This window comes from Marmota flaviventris, chromosome 19, assembly GCF_047511675.1.
Source record: "Marmota flaviventris isolate mMarFla1 chromosome 19, mMarFla1.hap1, whole genome shotgun sequence".
NCBI lineage: Eukaryota > Metazoa > Chordata > Mammalia > Rodentia > Sciuridae > Marmota > Marmota flaviventris.
Window position 1 is genome coordinate 1,451,150 of NC_092516.1, and position 19,079 is coordinate 1,470,228.

A 19,079-nucleotide genomic window follows, 5' to 3' on the forward strand; every position below is an offset into this window, starting at 1 on the left:
CATCTCGGGAGTCGTGGTCTTGGGACGGGGCTGAAGCGCGTCCCGGGCAACACGGGAACCCGGATGGTTCTCTTCCCGGCGTGCCCTGCGGCGCGGGTGCCGGACCCGGAAGTTCCGGGTCGAGTACCTGGTGCCAACTCAGGTGCCAGCGCGTCCTATCGGGTGCGCTCGGAAACTGCAGCCATGGCGGCGTCTGGCCCAGTGCTGTGCCTCTTCGATGTGGATGGGACCCTGACGGCCCCGCGGCAGGTAGGCGGCGCCCGGCAGGCTAGTGGCTGCCGGTGCGGGGACCCCGCCTCTCGCACACCTGGCTAATGGCCACCCAGGGTGGGCGCCGAAGGGCAACTTAGGACCTTTCTTCCTCCCGGGGACTGAGCTGTGTTCTGGGCGCCGTGGAGGAATGAGACCAGGGTCTGACCAGCTCTCCAGAACCTCGGGTGCTCAGAGACGTGAGGCGGCGACGAACCTTAAGAGCAGGAAACGTGCATTGGGCGGGGAAGTACCGTTGTGGACTTGCCCGCGCGCCCTGGGCACTGATTGACCCGGGGTTCAACCCCAGCTCAGGACCCCTTGCAGCCATGTGACCGTCTCAGTCCTGTGGCCAAAGGGCTGTGCTGTGTGCATGATAGTAAAGACAGGCTTCCAAGTCAGACACTTAGTGGATTCTCTGCTCCTCTCTTGACAGCTGTGTGACCTGGGGCCAGTCAGTTAACTTCTTTGAGTCTCAACGTCTACAGCTTAAATAGGGACATTACCTGTTCCAAATGGTATTTGTGAGGATCTGATAGAATTATTAGAGTATCTTGCATACAGTGGATATCAAAACATTAAACACTTCCGCCTGCCCCTGCAATGGACCTTGGTGACGCAAGAACCCTGGATCACTTTAGGCTGCTGCTGAGAGTTACTTGGGTCCTGCAAACTTGCTCCCCACTACCAGATTATTGCTGCTCTGGGCACAGATAAGTTTCAGTTAGGATCAGGCTTGTATCTGATTGTGTGGGCGCATGCCTGTAATCTCAGTCCCAGGCAGGAGGATCACAAATTTGAGGCCTGCATAGGCAACTTAGTGAGACTCTGTCTCAAAAATTAAAAAGTGTTGAGGGTGTAGTTCAGTGGTAAAGTACCCTTGGGTTCAATCTGTAGATGGACAGATTGGAAATATTTGAGGCTTTGCAGGCCATGAGGTCTCTGTTCCAACTGCCCAATTGTGTTAGCACAGAAGCAGCTTGCACACAACGGATGGGGCTGTGTTCCAGTGATTACACAAACAGGCAGTGGACCTGATTCTGGCCCACAGGCTCTCATTTGCTGGCTCCACCTCATATCTGTAGTAAAATTTCCTTAAACATCTCCCCCAAAAATCTTCTATAAATTTTTTTCAGAGTTTCTAAACTTTTTTTTTTAAGTTTTTAAACTTTTTCAGAGTTTTTAAACTTTTTTCCATCTTAATTTTAAGTTTTTGAATCTTCCTCTATTTCATTTTGTGTGGGGCAATGTATAATCATGAGCACAGGTTTATTTAGGAACACTGAAATAATTCTGCTGTGCACTTGCTTCACTCTGAAGATTTCTTCTGCATCAGAGTGTAGTGTAAATGCTCAGCTGTGGTTACAGCATGTGGATCCTGTTTCCTCTCTGAAAGTATTTGCTGCCACCTGGAAGCAAAGAGTGATCTTTTATACCCCATTCACATTGCAAGACATGTCACAGTGGCTGACCGCGGTACCACTTAGCTCATCAGTGTGCACAGGGTTTAGTGGAATAAGTTGTACCCTTACGCTTTCTTAGGCTTTGAAGCTGGAAGTATTGCTGCCATTGTTGGTCAGTATTGTTCTTCTAATATTTTGCAACAGTCTTCCCACTTCCTCCCATGCTGATGTCAGGTCTAAGCAAACCATTTGGGGACTCTGGGGACAGGTTTTCACATTCTCACTGACTCAGAGGCCACTCGTGCAGTTCTGGATTTTGCCCAATATGTCAAGATTCTGCTGTAAGAGGTAGAGAAGATCTCACTCTTTATAAGCTCCTCTGTGAGGTTTTATTAATAATATGAATGTATTTATCTAAAAAACGTGTTTTAAAGAAAAAAGGGTTGTGCCAATACCTATAATCCCAGGAACTCTGGAGGTTAAGTCAGGAGACTCCCAAGTTCTTGGCCAGCGAGAGCAATTTGGTAAGACCCTGTCTCAGAATAAAGAAGGAATGGGGATGAAGCTCAGTGGTAAGGTGCCGCTGTGTTCAGTCCCAGTGTGGGTGTGGGGCAGGGCAGGAGGAAGAACAAAGCATTGAACTGTAGATGTTATATCTTTTCTTTTCATCGTAGTTTATGATTTATTTTGAATGATGATACAATTTGGAATTGAGCTTAGAATTATACCAGTAAGATCACTATTTATAGACAGGAGCTTTTCTTTTAAAAAAAAAAAAAGACTAGCAAATTCTTTTTTTTTTTTTTTTTTAGTTGTTGATGGACCTTTATTTTATTGATTTATTTATATAAATTGCCTAGAATATGTGAGGCACTGAGTGCAATTCTCAGCTCTACCACTGAGCCACAACCCCAGCCCCCAAGACTAACAAATTCTAATGTTATCCTTTGTTGGGGGGTGGTTTTTTGGTTTTTTGAGATCCTGGTTCAAACCCAGGATCTCACTTATGCCAAGCACAAACTTAACCACTGAGCCACATTCCTAGCCTAGCTCTTTGTTTTATATAACTATAATAAATCAGTTCTAAACTTCCTATTTAATTTCATTGTAGTCTTTCATTTTAAAATCAATTTAGCCAGCTGGGCAAAGTGTTACATGCTTGTAATCCCAGCAACTCAGGAGGCTGAAGCAGGAGGATTGCAAGTTTCAGGCTCTCCTCAGCAACTTTGCAAGACTGTGTCTCAAAATAAAAAGTAAAAATCTGGACTATGAATATAGTGCAGTGATAAAGAACGCCTGGGTTTAATCCTCAGTACTGAAAGAAAAAAATAGACTATTTTTACATGTTTATATCTAGTAAATTCATAGTAAAATAGCTGTAACAATACATACGGCTTTTCATAAATTGCTTATGTGAATAAATTTTGGTAAATGTAAGTAAAAGTCAATAGGTTTATTCTGATAAAATATCACCTAAAATTACAACTAAAACATTTGAACTTATCTACAGACTAGTAACTGAGTAAGCATGTATAAAAATAAGAATTACTTTTTCTTACAATTTTAGTCTGTTGATTATTTTGTGGCTCCTGACATGTGTTTTTCTTCTTGAAATGCAGAAAATTACCAAAGAAATGGATGACTTTCTACAGAAATTGAGGCAGAAGATCAAAATTGGAGTGGTAGGCGGGTCAGACTTTGAAAAAGTGCAGGAGCAACTGGGAAATGATGGTAACTAACGCATTGCCGATTATGCTTGGTCAAAGATGAGCTTCTCGTGATGCATTGGAAACTATAGCCACCTGTTGTCAGCTTTCTGCTTCCTTCTTTGAGGAAACATTTTCTCTTCCTTTATTTTTCCTGTGCTTTTAATCCTGTCCATAAAGTTCTAGAGTTGACTGATGAAAGTACTTTACTCGATGTGTAGGTAGATTGTCATAAAAAGGTGGGTGTCCACATCTCTGCACTTAGAAACCTTTCTGCCTCGAGCGCGTGCCTGTTCTTGCTCACTGCCTTCTAGCCTTAGCCCAGGCCCCAGCTCTGACTCCTCGCCCAGGTGTGGAAGTGCCCCGTGGGCTGGTGCCTCCTCCCCAGTGCCTTCATCAGTGTTCCCTACTCAGGAGAGTCACAGGCTCTCCCTGTCCCCCATCCAGAGTCTCCAGCACAGAACCCTGGAAGCTGGAGAACCATATTGACTCCTTTCCTGGAGATTCTGACTCAGTAGTTCTGTGGGATGATGCAGCAAAGCCCTGCCAGTGTAGTGCTCTGTTAGTTTTGGAATCTGCCTTGAAGACCAGAACCGGTCATTGTTTATCTCTGTGCTCCCAGGGCCTCTGGGGTGCCTGGCCTATGAGAAATAGTGGGTGGAGAAATGATGAATAAATTGTTTCTTTAACCCCTGTTTTCCCCAGAGTCCCCACATCTTGGAACCAGCTCTGATAGAGCAAGGCTTTTCAATCTTGGCACTGTTGACTGTTGACATTTTGAGCCACATAATTCTATATTATAGGGGCCTCCTGTGCATTAGAAGATGTTTAGCAATTTCCCTGGCCTTTTCCCACTAGATGTCAGCAGAGTTCACACACACAAACACACACAGAATTTTGACAACCAAAATGTCACCAGACATTGCCAAATACCCCCTGGTGGCGGCACCCCTGTTTGGAACTCCTGTTCCATATATCATATCTTACCCTCCAAATCCGTGTAGGCCGTATTTATTGGGTTATCATTACTGGAAGAATAATGTACACGATTCCTTTAAGAGTCTGTACTCCACTTATGTTTAATTCTCCTTGTAGATGCTTTGTTTAGAAATGCTCTAAACAGCACAACAGGGCACTTTTAGCCTGGAAACCCTGTTGCCTGGTTGGGATTGCCCTCTCTCCTGTTCCTGGTACAAGAGGTACAGGAGGGGTCTGCATAGTCAGAATGTGCAGCAAGAATCGATACACAAACTAGAAGAAAGTTAAACCCACCTCTGTCACAGTCACCATGTTAAACTACAGGTGCGAGGGTCTCTTTCAGCACGTGGTGATATGGACAAGGGGCGCTGGGCCTGGGGTCTGCATTTGAACAAGTGCCTAAAGTTTGAGAATCCCTTCATTAAGGCTGTGTGGTAGTGTTCAAATCTGACTGGTTATAAGAATTACCTAAACAGCTTTTTCTTTAAAAAAAAAAAAAATCTTATGTTTAGCCTGTCACTTAATGATTAGAAAGCCCAAAGTCAGAGTTTAGAAACCTACATCACCTGCTGCCCCAGTGATGCTGGCTCATGGCAAGTTCGGGAGCCCACTGGGCCAGACCAAGGGGATGAAGGCAAGTACAGAACAGGACCTGTGGCCGGCTCCAGGCCTGCTGTCATTAAATATAACCAAAGAGCCTTTCTTTCTTGCTCTCCTCGTTTGGGGAGCTTGGTTAGGATGAAGTTCTTCCATGGTTCTTACTGGAGGTCAGTAGTTTTATTGGTGGTGCATGTTAGTCAAGAAGTAGAAACAGATTTTAATTCATTCATTCTGAATTTTCTTTTGTTTCGGTTTGGTTGTAGTGGTTGAAAGATATGATTATGTGTTTCCAGAAAATGGCTTGGTAGCATACAAAGATGGGAAACTATTATGTAAACAGGTAGGTTCTGAGTATGTGAACAACTACATAACACTTTTAAAATGATGTCTAAAGGGCATTTGAAGCTGAATGCCTCTGGGGCGGGACACTGGGAGCTGATTAATGGGGGAAATGAATCTTTACTCCATTCTTCATTAAGTTTTGAATGTTGAAACATATGACTGTTAAATATTACAAAGTAATATTTAAGTTTTTATAATTGGTTTTTAAGACTACTTATATCTGGCCTGGGTTGTAGCTCAGTGTCGGAGCACTTGCCTACATGTGTGAGGCACTAGGTTCAATCCTCAGCACCACATAAAAATAAATAAATAAAATAAAGGTATTATGTCCATAGACAACAAAAAATATTTTTTCTTTAAAAAAAGAGGGCTGGGGTTGTGGCTCAGCAGTAGAGCACTCATCTCGCATGTGCAAAACTCTGGGTTCGATCCTCAGCACCACATACAAAAATAAACAAGTGAAATAAAGGTGTTGTGTCCAACTACAACTAAAAAAAAAAAGAATACTTAGGGCTGGGGTTGTGACTCAGTGGTAGGGCGCTCACCTTGCACATAAAAATAAAAAAGTGAAATAAAGGTATTGTGTCCAACTACAACTAAATTTTAAATTATGGGCTGAGGTTGTGGCTCAGTGGTAGCGCGCTTGCGTAGCACACATGAGGCACTGGGTTCAATTCTCAGCACCACATACAAACAAATAAAATAAAGGTCCATCAACAACTAAAAAATATTAAAAGAAGAAAAGCTATTTTAAAAAAAGAATACTTATATCTAATATTTCTATTATGATAGCAAAAACTAGGCAGACTGCCTCAGCATAAGCATCTTAGAAAGTACTGTATAAACTGGTGTGGTGGCACACACCTATAATCCTAGACACCTGGGAGGCTGAGGCACGAGGACCACAGGTTCAAGGCCAGCCTCAGCAACGTAGTGAGACCCTGTCTCAAAATAAAAAGGGCTGGGGTTATTGTTCAGTGGTAGAGCATCCCTGAGATCAATTTAAAAGGGAAAAAAAAAAAAAAGGTAGTACATAGCTCTTAAGAGTCTAGGATCATTCTGTTCAGACAGAAGAGGAGTGTGTTTTGGTCCATCACTGTAGATATCTTAATTGAATAAAAGCTAGAGCATTAAACTCTTTGGACTTCCAGGAAGTGTTTGAAAGATAATGAACACAGATCTCTAAGCAGTGAGGAGAAAATGCTTTTGGCTGGTGCTTTTGTGGCTTGCCCCATGTCTTCAGCCAGAGGAAAAGGGAAAGAAGTAAACGGCAGGGACCGTGGCCCTGCCCTGCTGCCTCAGCCTCGCAGCTTCCCAGCAGGAGTGGCTGAAGATGGGGCTTGCTGGAAAGCTGTCTTGAAAATGCTTCCTGCTAAACCAAGTAACTCCACTACTTTGTTCACCTAGAATATTCAAGGTCACCTGGGTGAGGCTCTGATCCAAGACTTGATCAACTACTGTCTGAGCTACATTGCAAAAATTAAACTTCCCAAGAAAAGGTAGGTTTGCCTTCAGCAAAGAGGCGCTACTGCAGTAGGGAACGATGTCTTGTGGGGTGAGTGCTCATTTACATGCAAAGCCCAGCACTTGGAAACGGTGTGTGAGGCCAACAGTGTAGGATGGTGACGCAAATGGCCTGTCCACATGAAGGCCATTCGTGCAGCCACTGAACACCATACACCTTCCAAGGCTGTCGTGAAAGGGAGCACCTGTTAGAGGGCGTGTACAAAGAGCAAGGGAGGCTCCAGACCTGGACATGTAATGGAGGCCTGCGGAGCCTGCCCAGAGCCAAGTGTGGCTGGCCCACAGTGTTAAATAAAACCACACTCATTGCCATCATTTCACATTTGGTTTTCTGATTTTGAAACATCTGGATTCTGACTTTGTGGCAAATCAGGCCCTGGCTGTTCTGGGTCCCACGGGGCTGCCCTGCCCCACCCCACCCTAGAGCACTTACTCCAGTCTCAGTGCCCCCAATACAAAGATGGGCAGGCAGTGGATCCAGATGCTGACGGGGGCTGATGGTGAGGTTGCTGATTCTTTCCGGTTTTCAGGACTTCCTGGGTAGACCTTCACTGTCATGGGGGAGTTGCATCTTTAAGGGGCAGCTGGGTCTCAGGGCTGCACTCCAGAGGCTGCTCCAGCCTGTTGGGATCCACAGAGCAGCCGCACCTCCAGCCCATGCAGGTCCCTTCCCCCAGAGAGGCTATGGGTGAAACGGGCTGGTCTGGTGCTGCTGCTGCTGGTGCTGTATACCTAGGGCTCCTTCTCCTATTCTGCTTGCTTCTAAGTTTAAGTTCCCCATAGTAAAAAGTCAGACACCCATGTCCCAAGTCCATCACCTCATTACTATCGGCTAAGCATGATTTTTTTTAAAAAAATGAGACATGATCCCATCCTCAAAGAGTTTATCATCTAGTGAGGCAGAATGGAGTACAGAGCTATAGTTCCAGAACACTGAAAGAAACCAGAACTGAGACCCAGTTGATCAGCTTTTCCACATTTTGCATCAGTACTGTGTGCTCGGCCTAGTTCAGGCAGAGGCCATAAGACCTACACGGCCCAGTCTTCACAAGAGAACTGAGTATTGATAAACCACCCTAATCCCTGTTTTTTGAGGGGTACTAGAGATTGAACCGAGGGGTGCTTTGCCACTGAATTACACCCCCAGCCCTTTTTTTTTTTTTAATATTTATTTTTTAGTTGTAGTTGGACACAATACCTTTATTTTATTTATATATTTATATTTATATGTGGCTAATGATCGAACCCAGGGCCTTGAATGTGGTAGGCTAACACTCTACCACTGAACTACAGCCACAGCCCAACACTCCTAGCCCTTTTTATTTTTTATTTTAAGACAGAGTTTTAGGCTGACCTCAAACTTTTGATCTCCTGCTTCAGTCCCTTGAGTCACTGGAATTACAGGTTTATGCCACCATGCCCAGCCTAATCCCTGTTTTTGAGAGACTTTCTGAAATGTGTCAGCTTCCTCTGTGTATTGGGAATAAGTACAATGTCTGAGTTGAGAGGAAATAGCTGAGCTCTGTTTCTGATAGCTTACCCCATGGCCCTAGGGTCAGCCCTGGGAATCAGTCCCCACCCTCACCCCCCAACCCCGTATCAACAGGGACAGGGCTAGGTCTCTGTCCGTTTCAGGACAACCTGGACATGGAGTCTTTGGGTTTTTTATTTTTTTCAGCAGTGGGATTGAACCCTGGACCTCATATATGCTAGGCAAATACTCCACCCGCTGAGCCACACCCCTGACCTCCAAACATGGGATTTTTAGAAACATTTCTTAGGTGTTCACACTTCCTGTATCATTTGCTGTGTTCTCCATGAGTCGTGCATAGCAGGGGCCCAGATCCATCTGCTAGAGACTTGGATATTTCTATTTTACTTGATAAGTACTTGTTCATTCCCAATTTACAAAGTACCTTTACATAAACTGTCTGTTTGCTTTTCACTAGACCCTTTGGAGGCAGCCAGAGCAAGTGCCATTAGCTTCTCTCTGTAGGTGAACAAACAGAGGCCTGGAGAGGTGCCCAGAGTCAGACAGCATAGTAAGAGGCCAGCTGGCCTTGAATCGCATCCACACTCTGCACCTGGCAGGTGGCCTCTCAGTATCTACCATGGCAGGTGGCTGGAGATCAACGCTGTGTAATTAAATAATGGAAAGAGACGGGGAAAATGTTCCGTAGGTTCACAAGTGCCGCCTTTGAGAGCTGGAAGATGTGTCAGTGCATGTTTGTCACAAAATATTGAAATTTAATTTGTCAAGATGAATGTCTATCTTCCAAATTATCTCAGCTTTTAAGAAACTATTCTGAGACTGAAAGTGCAAACATGGTGGGCACAAATGGGGTTGGTTGGTTGTTGGTGGTGGTTCTGTTGGGGCAGGTTCTGGGGATAAAACTAAGACCTCAAACATGCTAGGCAAGCACTCAACCACTGAGCTACATCCCCATTCCTGGAAAAAAAATGTTTTTAAACATCTTCATTTAAGTCACTGAGGTGGCGTTCGTTGGGCCGTTCTTATTTTCTGTGATCAAGTCAAATCCTTAGGAATGTCTGCCACAGGGTAAATTGAGTTTCCTCGGTTGTTACTGGGCTCTGAGCAGTTCTCAGAACCCTTCTGTGTATCTCTGCTTGGGGAAGTCAATCTCTGAGAGTTCACAAGCAACATAGGTGTCTGGAAGTGTTTTCCAGCTCCGTAGGGAGGAATGGATTGCTCTTGTGGTGCTGGAGACATCTTCACAGCTCTTCATTAACTCTAAAATTCTCTGCCAAGCAGCCACAATGTCCAATAGAAATATAACTTGAGCCACAAATGTAGCTTTAAATTTTTTTCAACCCAATGTATCAGAACTGCTTTAACAAGTAGTCCTTATAAAACATTACAAAGGTAATCATGTTCCTTTTTAATACTAAATTTCAAATCTGATCTCATTCTGGAGTAGCAGCATTTCAGGGCCCAATGGCCCCCTGTGGTTCCTGGCCTACTGTGTTGCACAGCACAGCTCTGAGAAACATGGACCGCTGGCCAGGGGAGGCGCGCACCTCCACAATGCCAGCTACTTGAGGGACTGAGGCAGGAGGAGCACAGGTTCAACACCAGCTGGGCAATTTAGTGAGACCTTGTCTCAAATTTTTTAAGACATTAATAATGAGGGGCTGGGGTTGTGGCTCAAGTGGTAGAGTGCTCGCCTAGCACCTGTGAGGCACTGGGTTCAATCCTCAGCACCACATAAAATAAAGATATTGTACCCACTAAAAATCAAAAAATAAATATCAAAAAAAAATTAATAATGAAAGGAGATGTAGTCAGTAGCAGAATGCTCTTAGGTTCAATCCCCACCACCACAAAAAAAGAAGAAAAAAACAAAATGAAATATGGATTACATCCCCTCTACTTCATAAAACCACTCAACCTTTTAGTCTATTTACCTACCGATGTTGCCCAAATAAATAAGGACATTTGGGGGACCTCGGTCCCTTTTCCTCCCTAGGGGTACTTTCATTGAATTCCGAAACGGGATGTTGAATGTGTCCCCTATTGGAAGAAGCTGCAGCCAAGAAGAACGCATTGAATTCTACGAACTGGATAAAGTGAGTCCTGAACTGGCCGTGGGGGATGGAAATCAGGTAGACATGCACTTTGTGGCCAGGACTTAAAGTGCTCCTCTACAAAGCAGTACAATGGACAGGTTTTTGTTGTTTTTTGCCAGAAAGAAAATATAAGACAAAACTTCGTAGCAGATCTGCAGAAGGAGTTTGCAGGCAGAGGCCTCACGTTCTCCATAGGTATTGTATATCCAAACGTTCAAGACGTGGCTACCCATTTGCCAGGAGTTGGGTATGGGCTGCTGAGCTGGGTGGGGGATGACATGGGCAGTCCAGGCTGTAAGGAAAGTAGCCACTCTCTCCTGCACAATTGGCTGTAGCAGGACTTGCCCAGGAAATGGCTTCCAGACTGTCAGGTCTGGTTCTGAGTCCTCACTGGGGATTCTTCCTGCCTGCACTTCTCGTGGTCACAAGGAGTTTCTTGATGCTGGAAGAGTGAGAAGTTGCCCTCATGCCTTTGGACAGGAGAGGCGCTCTGCAGAGAACTCCAAAAGAGAGGGAGGGGCTGTGAGCCTCTGAGATGCATTACACCAAGATGTCTTGGAAACGTGGTTCAGTGTATCACCAGTAAGGGACTGTCACCGTCAACTGGGTCATTTTTGCAGAGCAAGAAACCAAGGCCTGAGCTGGACGTGGTGGCACGCACCTGTGATCCCAGCTACTTGGGAGGCTGCAGCAGGAGGATCACAGGTTCAAAGCCAGCCTAGGCAATTTAGTGAGATCCTTCCTCAGAATAAAAAGGATGGAGGATGTAGCTCAATGGTAAAGCACAATAAGCAATTACTTATTGTAAATCAATGGATGGATGATGAATAGATTGTAGGAAGTTTAGACGCCAAGGGATTTGGTGTAAGACATGCGTGTTCCTAGACACTGAGATGGACAGGTTTCTGACAGAGCTTTGAAAGGGTCTCTGTGGCATGGGAGAAGCTGCCTATGAACCAGTCACCTTCTACGTGATTTTCATACTTCCTGCAAGACACACTGGATGCAGCCTGCTCCCCGGCATCTCCTACCAGGGGCACTGGGAAGTGCAGGGAAGTGCATCTGAAGGAGCCACTGCCAGGCTTCTCCTCAGGCTCTCCCAGGTGGGCTTTGTTTGCACCCATGTGCTTAACAGATTCCTCACCGTGAGCTGGCGTTCTAAACCTTATGTTTAGACCCAGGTGAAATAATGTTGGAAAAAACATCACGTAGATTAATTTCTAGCACCCGTCCTTAAAGTGGTATAAGTTGCAGATTAGGGTATCAAACAGCCTTGGCGATCTAGTTGCTGACAAAGAATGAGTTATAAATCTTCTTCAGTGACATATTAGCCTCTTTCTTTTGGGGGAATGAAGTCTGGAGCCCAGAGCCTCCACATGCCAGGCAAGTGCTCTGCCCCCGAGCCACACCTCAACCCTCCTTAGCCCCTTTTCCCCTTTAACTTGTGTGTGTGTGTGTGTGTGTGTGTGTGCGCGCGCGCGCGCGCGAGCACTGGAGTTTGAACACCCAGGGGTACTTAACCACTGAGCCACAACCCAAGCCCTTTTTATTTTGTATTTTGAAACAGGATCTCACTAAGTTGTTTATGGCCTTGCTAAGTTGCTGAAGCTGGCTTAGAACTAATGACCCTCCTGCCTCAGCCTCCTCAGTTGCTGGCATTACGGGCATGCACCACCACACCCGGCATCATTGTTAATTTGTGTGTGTGTGTCCCCTGGCAGGAGGCCAGATCAGCTTTGACGTCTTTCCTGATGGATGGGACAAGAGGTATTGCCTGAGACACGTGGAAAATGACGGTTATAAAACCATTTATTTCTTTGGAGACAAAACCATGCCAGTAAGTATGAAGGTGTTTTTTGCAACTTCACTTTCAGTTTGGGCTTGAAGGGGAAGGGCAGTGACCAGCTGTCTTCTCCCCACTGGCCCAGCTCAGTTTGAGGGATGGCTTCTGTCCTGGAGGACGTGAGCGAGCCTCCGAGCTCAGACACCCAGTGCCCCAGTGGAGGAGAGGATCAGCTGCCTGTCAGTCAATCCTTTTCAACTGGCTTTTGAATTAAATATTGCCCTTTCAGAACAGGGCCTCTGGGGCTAATGTGAAATGCTCTGGATTTCAAAGCCCTTATCATTTTTATCTTATTCTACTGTATCCTCCCCACATTGTACGTTGAGGTGTACATTATACACTGAGGCATCGTAAGCCTTGGAAGGACAAGGAATTGCCTGAGACTCAGAGCATCAGGGACAGTTGGGAGGTAGGAGTGGGTCCTGGGTATCACACTCAGGCTGTCAGTGAGGTGGGTATCAGAAATCCCAAGCCTGGTACCAGATCTGAATTGGAAACTGGAGGGTAGCCCAGTGGTGAAGGCCAGTGCCAGCAGTTTCCCCAGAGCCACTTTGGCATCGGGGCCAGGCTTGCCCCAGACTGGAGAATTCCCTTGCCACTATCAAGGGCCCAAGAGCCTCAGCATCATCTGTCCACTCCTGTCCTGGGGCTCCATATCTGAGGGGCTGTGTCTCTTTAAATCCCTCTCGTTCCTACCCCTCTGCTTCCCTCCCACACGGTGCCCCAGGTGTCTTATGACCTCAACTTCCCAGTCCCCATTAGTCTGTTAAGACATTGTGCACCCAGCAGGTGCATCATAAATGCTGCAAGTACAGAATCACTCATTCCTCTCATCTCTGTTCCACTCCACAACCTTGCTGCTCCGCCGTGATCCACCCTGTGATGGGCCTGCCTTGCATCAAGGTCCTCACTTCATGAAGGGGAGTGCAGGGGAGTCCAGACCCACTTCTTGCTTTTTAAGTGATAAAATTGGGAATTGGAGAGGTGACTGACTTACCCGTGGTCACATAGCTAATGGCAGAGCCAGTGGCACCAGAACATGCCTGTCTGCTTTTTTTGTTTTAAATGACTTCATTGGGGTATAATTGACACAGAAAATCTGCACACATGTAACATATGCAGCTTGATAAGTTTGGAAATCTTTGTGCCTTTGGTTTGGGGAGATTCTCGGGGTGGGTTTAGTGGTTGTGGTGGTTGTTTTATAACACTTAATGTGATATCTGCCCTCTCAAAAGAATTTTAAGTTTATAGAAGCCAGTCATGTTGGCTCAGACCTGTAATCCCGGCTACTCAGGAGGCTGAGACAGGAGGATCTCAAGTTCAAGGCTAGCCTTGGCAATTTAGCAAGATGCTCAGCAACTTAGACCCTGTCTCAAAATAAGGATTCCGTGGTAGAGCGCCTCTGGGTTCAACCTCCACTACTGCCAAAATTTAAAAAAAAAAAAAAGTTGTACTGTACCTTGTTAACTGGAGGCCCATGTTGTCACTGGTCTCTAGAACTCCCTCAACTAAGCTGACAAACCCTGTGTGCCCACTGAACAACTGCTGCCCTTTGCCACCTCCCAGCCCGGGGACCACTCCTCCACTCTGCTTCTGTTGGTCTGACCATTTAAAATGTACTGACTGAGTGGAATCATGCACGTGTGTCCTCTGTAACTGATCTATTAACTTGCATATTGTCCCCCAGTTCACCTGTGCTGTCACAAGTGGCAGGATTTCTGGGTTCAACCCCCAGTGCCAAAAATGAGCACTGGGGGTTGAAAAAGAAAATGAGAAGCAGAGTGAAGAAGAAAGGGGGTCACCTGTCATCCCCCTCGTCGGCTGAGCCCCACCCCCAGCCTCTTCTCCCTGCTGCGGTTCCAAAGGCGGCTCCCTGCAGCGTGGCCACTTCATCTTTAGCTTCTGTCCCCTAATGTGTATGTTTTCTCCATATTAGTGAATGTTCTCTGAAAGCAGTTGTGACTTCAGGCTCAGAACTTCCAGCTCCTGGTGTCACCCTTCCATACTGTGACCGCCCAGAAGGCTGCTTGTGTTCCTGCTGAGCCATGAGTTTTGCTGGCTCCCAGGCAAGGAGCCCGAGCTCTTTGTCAGTAAAGAGCTATTTCCCTGCAGGCACTGAAGGCCGGTGCTTGCTTTTCCAAGAAACCCCTCTTCCTCCCCAGCAGCCGCACTCAGACCTGGCTCTGAGTTCAGCTGACGGGCCTGGGCCCGCCTACGCCCACCTGTGCCTTCGGGGAGAGAGCCTAGGGACACACCCAGCCTGGTCCACCTGCTGAGTCCCCCAGCCACTCTGGCTTCTCCCAGAACCCTGGTTTGTTGAAAGCTGCTTGCGAGCAGCACCGTGGCTTTCAGGCATTAGAAATGTGAAAACACTTCATGGTGACTGCCCCGCGCTCCACCTTGGGCAGCTGAGCTCTGGGTGTCCTGGCATGTGTGCGCCTGGGAACTGAGGAGACCAGCCCTTACACAGTGGTCCTGGGGACACATCTCTGCAGTTTCCTTAGTGCCTGAAGCAAAGTGCAGGACCATATAAGTAAAGTGCTACGTCTTTGTCTAAAGTGGGGGAAATAATCTCTCACCTCAGCTTGCGCTGTGTGAAGGGAGCCTGAAAGGTAAAGAAACACTCAGCAGGTACCAGAGGGGCGAGCAGGGGCCTGGAGACTGGCCACCAAGCTCTTGTCCTCTTTAGACGCTTTTCCCGCAAGTCACCTGGCTCCAGGCACACCCCAGGCCGAGGTCTGGGAGATTCAGATGGATGCAGCTGTGTCCCCTGGCCGCCGTTCTCTGGGCAGTCTGAGGTGCAGCCTGTGGAAGCACCAGGAGACCCCTCTTCGTTTTGAACTATGTGAATATGGGGATCTTGTTTGTTTTCTGAGGATTTTTTGTCGTCGTGCCTGGACTTGAACTCAGGGTCTCACACAAGCTGGGCAAGTGCTCTACCACTGAACTACAGCCACATCCCAGAATGTTCTATCTGTTGAAAGTAGACTTTGAAAATATCAGATTGAGAGGGGAAGCAGCAGTTTTCGGGCACCTCTCAGTTCAGACCTGAGCAGGACGCGGGGGAGGCGTGGGCCCTGCTGGGCTCTCGGCCGACAGCCGGGCCCCTCAGTTCCCATCTTGCCCTTCACCTCACCACCTCTGCAAGCCAGCGGCTTCCTCCCCTTCCCACTAAATGTGCAGCATTTTACTCTCCTGAAACGTGAACAAGACCACCTGTCTTTAATATTGGATTGCGGGCTGGGGATCAGCTCAGTTGGTGGAGTGCCTCCTCCCCTGTACAAGGCCCTGGGTTCCATCCCCAGCACTGCCCCCCCCCAAAAAAATTGAGAGCATGGGTCAAGAGATTTGTAAACCAAAAAAGATGGATGTGGCCCTGCCGCCTGCCCCTGCAGTAACTACACACAAGCCTCCGTCTCTCTGAGGTTCAGTTCCCCTGTGAATCAGCCGTACCTGGACACAGTGAGGTCCTGAGAGGGGTAACAAGCCCCTGGCTCAGAGGGGGGGTCAGGGTGTGCCCTCTCCCACCAGAGGACTGCTCTGCAGCCAGCTGTGCTTCCTTTAGGAGACACTGGAAAAGCTGGGCCGGGCCTGGAATCCCAGCCACGTGGCAAAGCTGTGTCCGAAAGGTCTGGGACGAGGTTCACTGGTGGAGCACCCCTTAGGGCTGCAAGAGCCTCTCTCCCCCCCCCCTCCCCCCGTTACTGAGGTCTCAGAGATTGGGACCTGCCAGGTCCCAGGAGACAGGTCCTCACCGACTCCAGGCTCTCGTCTACGCTCCCCGCTGGCCCTCGAGTCAGAGGGTCTCCAGGGTTCACCACTTGACTGTGGGGCTCAGCAGCAGCCTGTGCAGATGGGGTGGGGAGTGCCAGCCCCCAGGAACTGAACACGGAACCCTGGGCCTCTAGGGATTTGAGTGTTAAGGGGCGAACTTCCCCTCCTTTGGGCCTGTAACAGATTGCCACAGAAATATGCTGCTCTTTCTCCCCTCCTCCCCCTTTCCTCAGGGAACAGGCTTTTTATTCTTGGAGCCTCCCCTAATGGAACCCTAGCCTTTGGTGCATATGCAAATCGAGCATTTGAAATTTCCGATTCCCTGAAGCCTTATTCTAGACGCCTTCCTCTGAGGAGCTCAGGGCTTGGTTCTGTCTGAGCTGCAGACTTCAGGCGCCTGGGAAGGAGCCCCCTGCCCTGAAACTGACTTGGAAGGAAGAGGGTCCCTTGGTGGAGAAAGGAAGGCCTGGGGTGGCTGGGAAGGTGCTTGGGAGGAAGATGCCCTGGCAGCCAGCAGAGCTGCAGGGCACATGGCTGGATGCCAGGGTCCTGGGGGTTCTGGGGCAGCAGGTAGCCTGACTCAGAAGCCCAAGGCCAGCAGGGCTGTGGAGGCCCTTACTCCAGCCACTGGACACACCCCATCGCAGTGTGTGCCCAGCTTCCTCAGACCGCCACCTTTTTTAGGCTGTTTCCTGATCCCGGCCAGGGTGAGACTTGCAGGAAGGCACACCAGGTGAGGAACAAGACCAGAGCTGTGCTTCACCTGACGTCTCCCGGACCTGGCCTTGGGCAGGTCCCACCATTACCCCATTCTGGGCAGAAGAGCCTTCTGTAGCCACACCCTCATTCAGTCAGAACCAAGGTCCAACCCAGGCCACCCGCTGCAAAGGCCATACCCTTAGCCAGCCACCAGCTGCATGGGGCCATCTAAATGTGATCAAAATCAAACTCGGCTCCTTGTGGCCCTACCTACACTTTAAGTGCCCAGTGACCCCATGTGGCTATGGTCAGCACTGAGACAACTGTGCACATTGTCACAGCTAGCTGCCCAGGCTGTCTACCCTGCCCCATCCTTGTGATGGAGAAGCTTGGGCATAGATAGGTAAGACGAGTTGATGGCTATGAGGCTGCTGTCACTCCTACACTTGCTTTATAGCAAAATAAGCCTTAGATCTTCACAAGAGCATCGTGATTTCCTTCACAAGGATAATTACATGTTCCAAGCCCAGTTGGGGTTCAACAGGAGGTTAAAATCCTTCCCAAGAGTGCCCGCGGCGTTCCTCCCCTGCAAACTAAGAAGTAACTGGAAGTCTCCCTGCCCTGGTGAGGTGTTGGTCCCTCACTTCTGTCGGCCTTCAGTGCCAGGGTCGCGCAGCCGCACCCTGGGCAGCAGAGCCTAACACATCTGGGCCTTGTGTCTCTGCAGGGCGGCAATGACCACGAGATCTTCACAGACCCGAGAACCGTGGGCTACACTGTGACAGCACCCGAGGACACACGCAGGATCTGTGAAGAGCTCTTCTCGTAACGAGGGTGGGGAGGGGGTCCCTGGCCAAAGCCACGGCCCCTCCTCACACACACCCACTCCCAGCTGTGCACGGTGTGGACACCACCACACTGGGCAGCAGGATCAGCCTCCACCCCCAGCAGGTCATGCTCCTCTTGCAGTGCCAGAAGGATCCAGGGAGGGGATGAGACCCCATCCCCAGCCTCAGACCTGCCTCGCACTGGCACGTTTTCACCCTAACATGGGCTCTGGAAACTCATTCAAGGAGGATTCAGAAAGAACAAATGTGCCGAGGCTCGCCCTCTTCAAGGGTCTCAAATACAACTGCTGTTAGTGTTTGGACCCTGGCGTAGCTACCAGAAAGGGCGACAGCCTCTGCATGACCCTGGAACACAGCTGGGCTCCCCTCCCTCCTGAAGCCCCGTCCCAAGTTGAGCCAGGGGGTGGGGGGGAGTTGCTGGGATGCGCAGTTTTCCAGCCTGCTTCCTGTTTGTGGCCTGCCAGACAGATTGCTGGCCTGGTACCAAGTGACCCCTGGCGTCTGCACTGGGTAGGCCCAGTGCTCGGGCGGCCCTGCGTTCACTATGAACAGCCTAGCTGCTCTTGGGAGGACAGACTCTGCTAAGACACTGGCGGCAGCCCTTCCCCTGCACCAGAGCAGCTCCCAGGGATGTCATCAGACTTCCCCAAGAGGGCCCTCCTATTGGGACCTGGTTCCTCAGGCGTCCACACAGTCTGCTCCTGCCCACCCTTCCCTGTGGACTGAGGGAGCTCCACGCCCCCAGCCCCCGGAGCACTGGGAAGAGCCCTCCGAGAACGGGTTCCTGTGCCACTTTCCAGCATCTGGCCATCTCCACCCCGAGGCTTACCACCCAGTCAGCCCAACTGCCCGGCTGCATGGGGGTGAGGGCCAGCAGCAGCTGTAGGCCTGCCCTTTGTCCCACACAGGCAGGTTCTGAGCAGCTGTCAGGACCAGCCATCTTGTCACCTGCCCTTGTTGAATTTTGAAATTGTACTGTAACGACCTTTCAAAACACAGTGGAGCACACTAAAGTGACGTTTCCTGTTTCTCATTCTGATGCTTGTTCCTCCTGATTGTCAGTGGGTGGTGAAGAGGGATTGGCAGCTGCACCCCATATTCCGGGAAGAAGCCCACCTTAGCTCTGAGACCACTCTGCTCCGTGCTTCTCTCCAGTGGCTCCCACACCAGGTGGCTCTGGGGTGAGGTCCAGAATTCACTGGTAAACCTTCCTGGGCAGGCGGCTGCCTCAGACCCTCCTGCATGAAATGGACCTGGGGTTCCTACCTTCCCCTTTCTTCCTGTGGTCTCTGTGTCCCATGGAACCCCAGTCTGACCCTCCCAGGGTACAGTGGGAGTAAGTGGTCACGGTGTCGGCTGTGATGGAGCAAGCCCAGGAACGGCAGGGTCTGTGAGGCCAAGTGGGCGCAGACTGCCCAGGTGTGAGGCTGGTTCTGCTGACCAGCTGTGTCATCTGCCAAATGAGATGGCCCCTGCCACATGGTGCGGGGTACACTGAAGGAGCTGATGGCAGTCTAGTAGGCCT

General features: G+C 48.9%; 1 protein-coding gene across 2 annotated transcripts; it reads left to right on the top strand.

Moving 5' to 3' along the window:
• Positions 1-83: 83 nt before the first annotated feature.
• Positions 84-18,587, top strand: Pmm2 (phosphomannomutase 2). 2 transcript variants are annotated; one of them, XM_027940492.2, is made up of 8 exons: positions 84-249; positions 3,272-3,383; positions 5,200-5,276; positions 6,686-6,777; positions 10,291-10,390; positions 10,510-10,585; positions 12,112-12,227; positions 17,434-18,587. In XM_027940492.2, the coding sequence occupies exons 1-8, from the start codon at positions 184-186 to the stop codon at positions 17,533-17,535; spliced, it is 741 nt and encodes a 246-aa protein (XP_027796293.2). In that variant the 5' UTR covers positions 84-183; the 3' UTR covers positions 17,536-18,587. The 2 variants fall into 2 exon arrangements, with proteins under 2 accessions (XP_027796293.2, XP_027796294.2); XM_027940493.2 differs by lacking the exons at positions 3,272-3,383; positions 5,200-5,276.
• Positions 18,588-19,079: the final 492 nt, after the last annotated feature.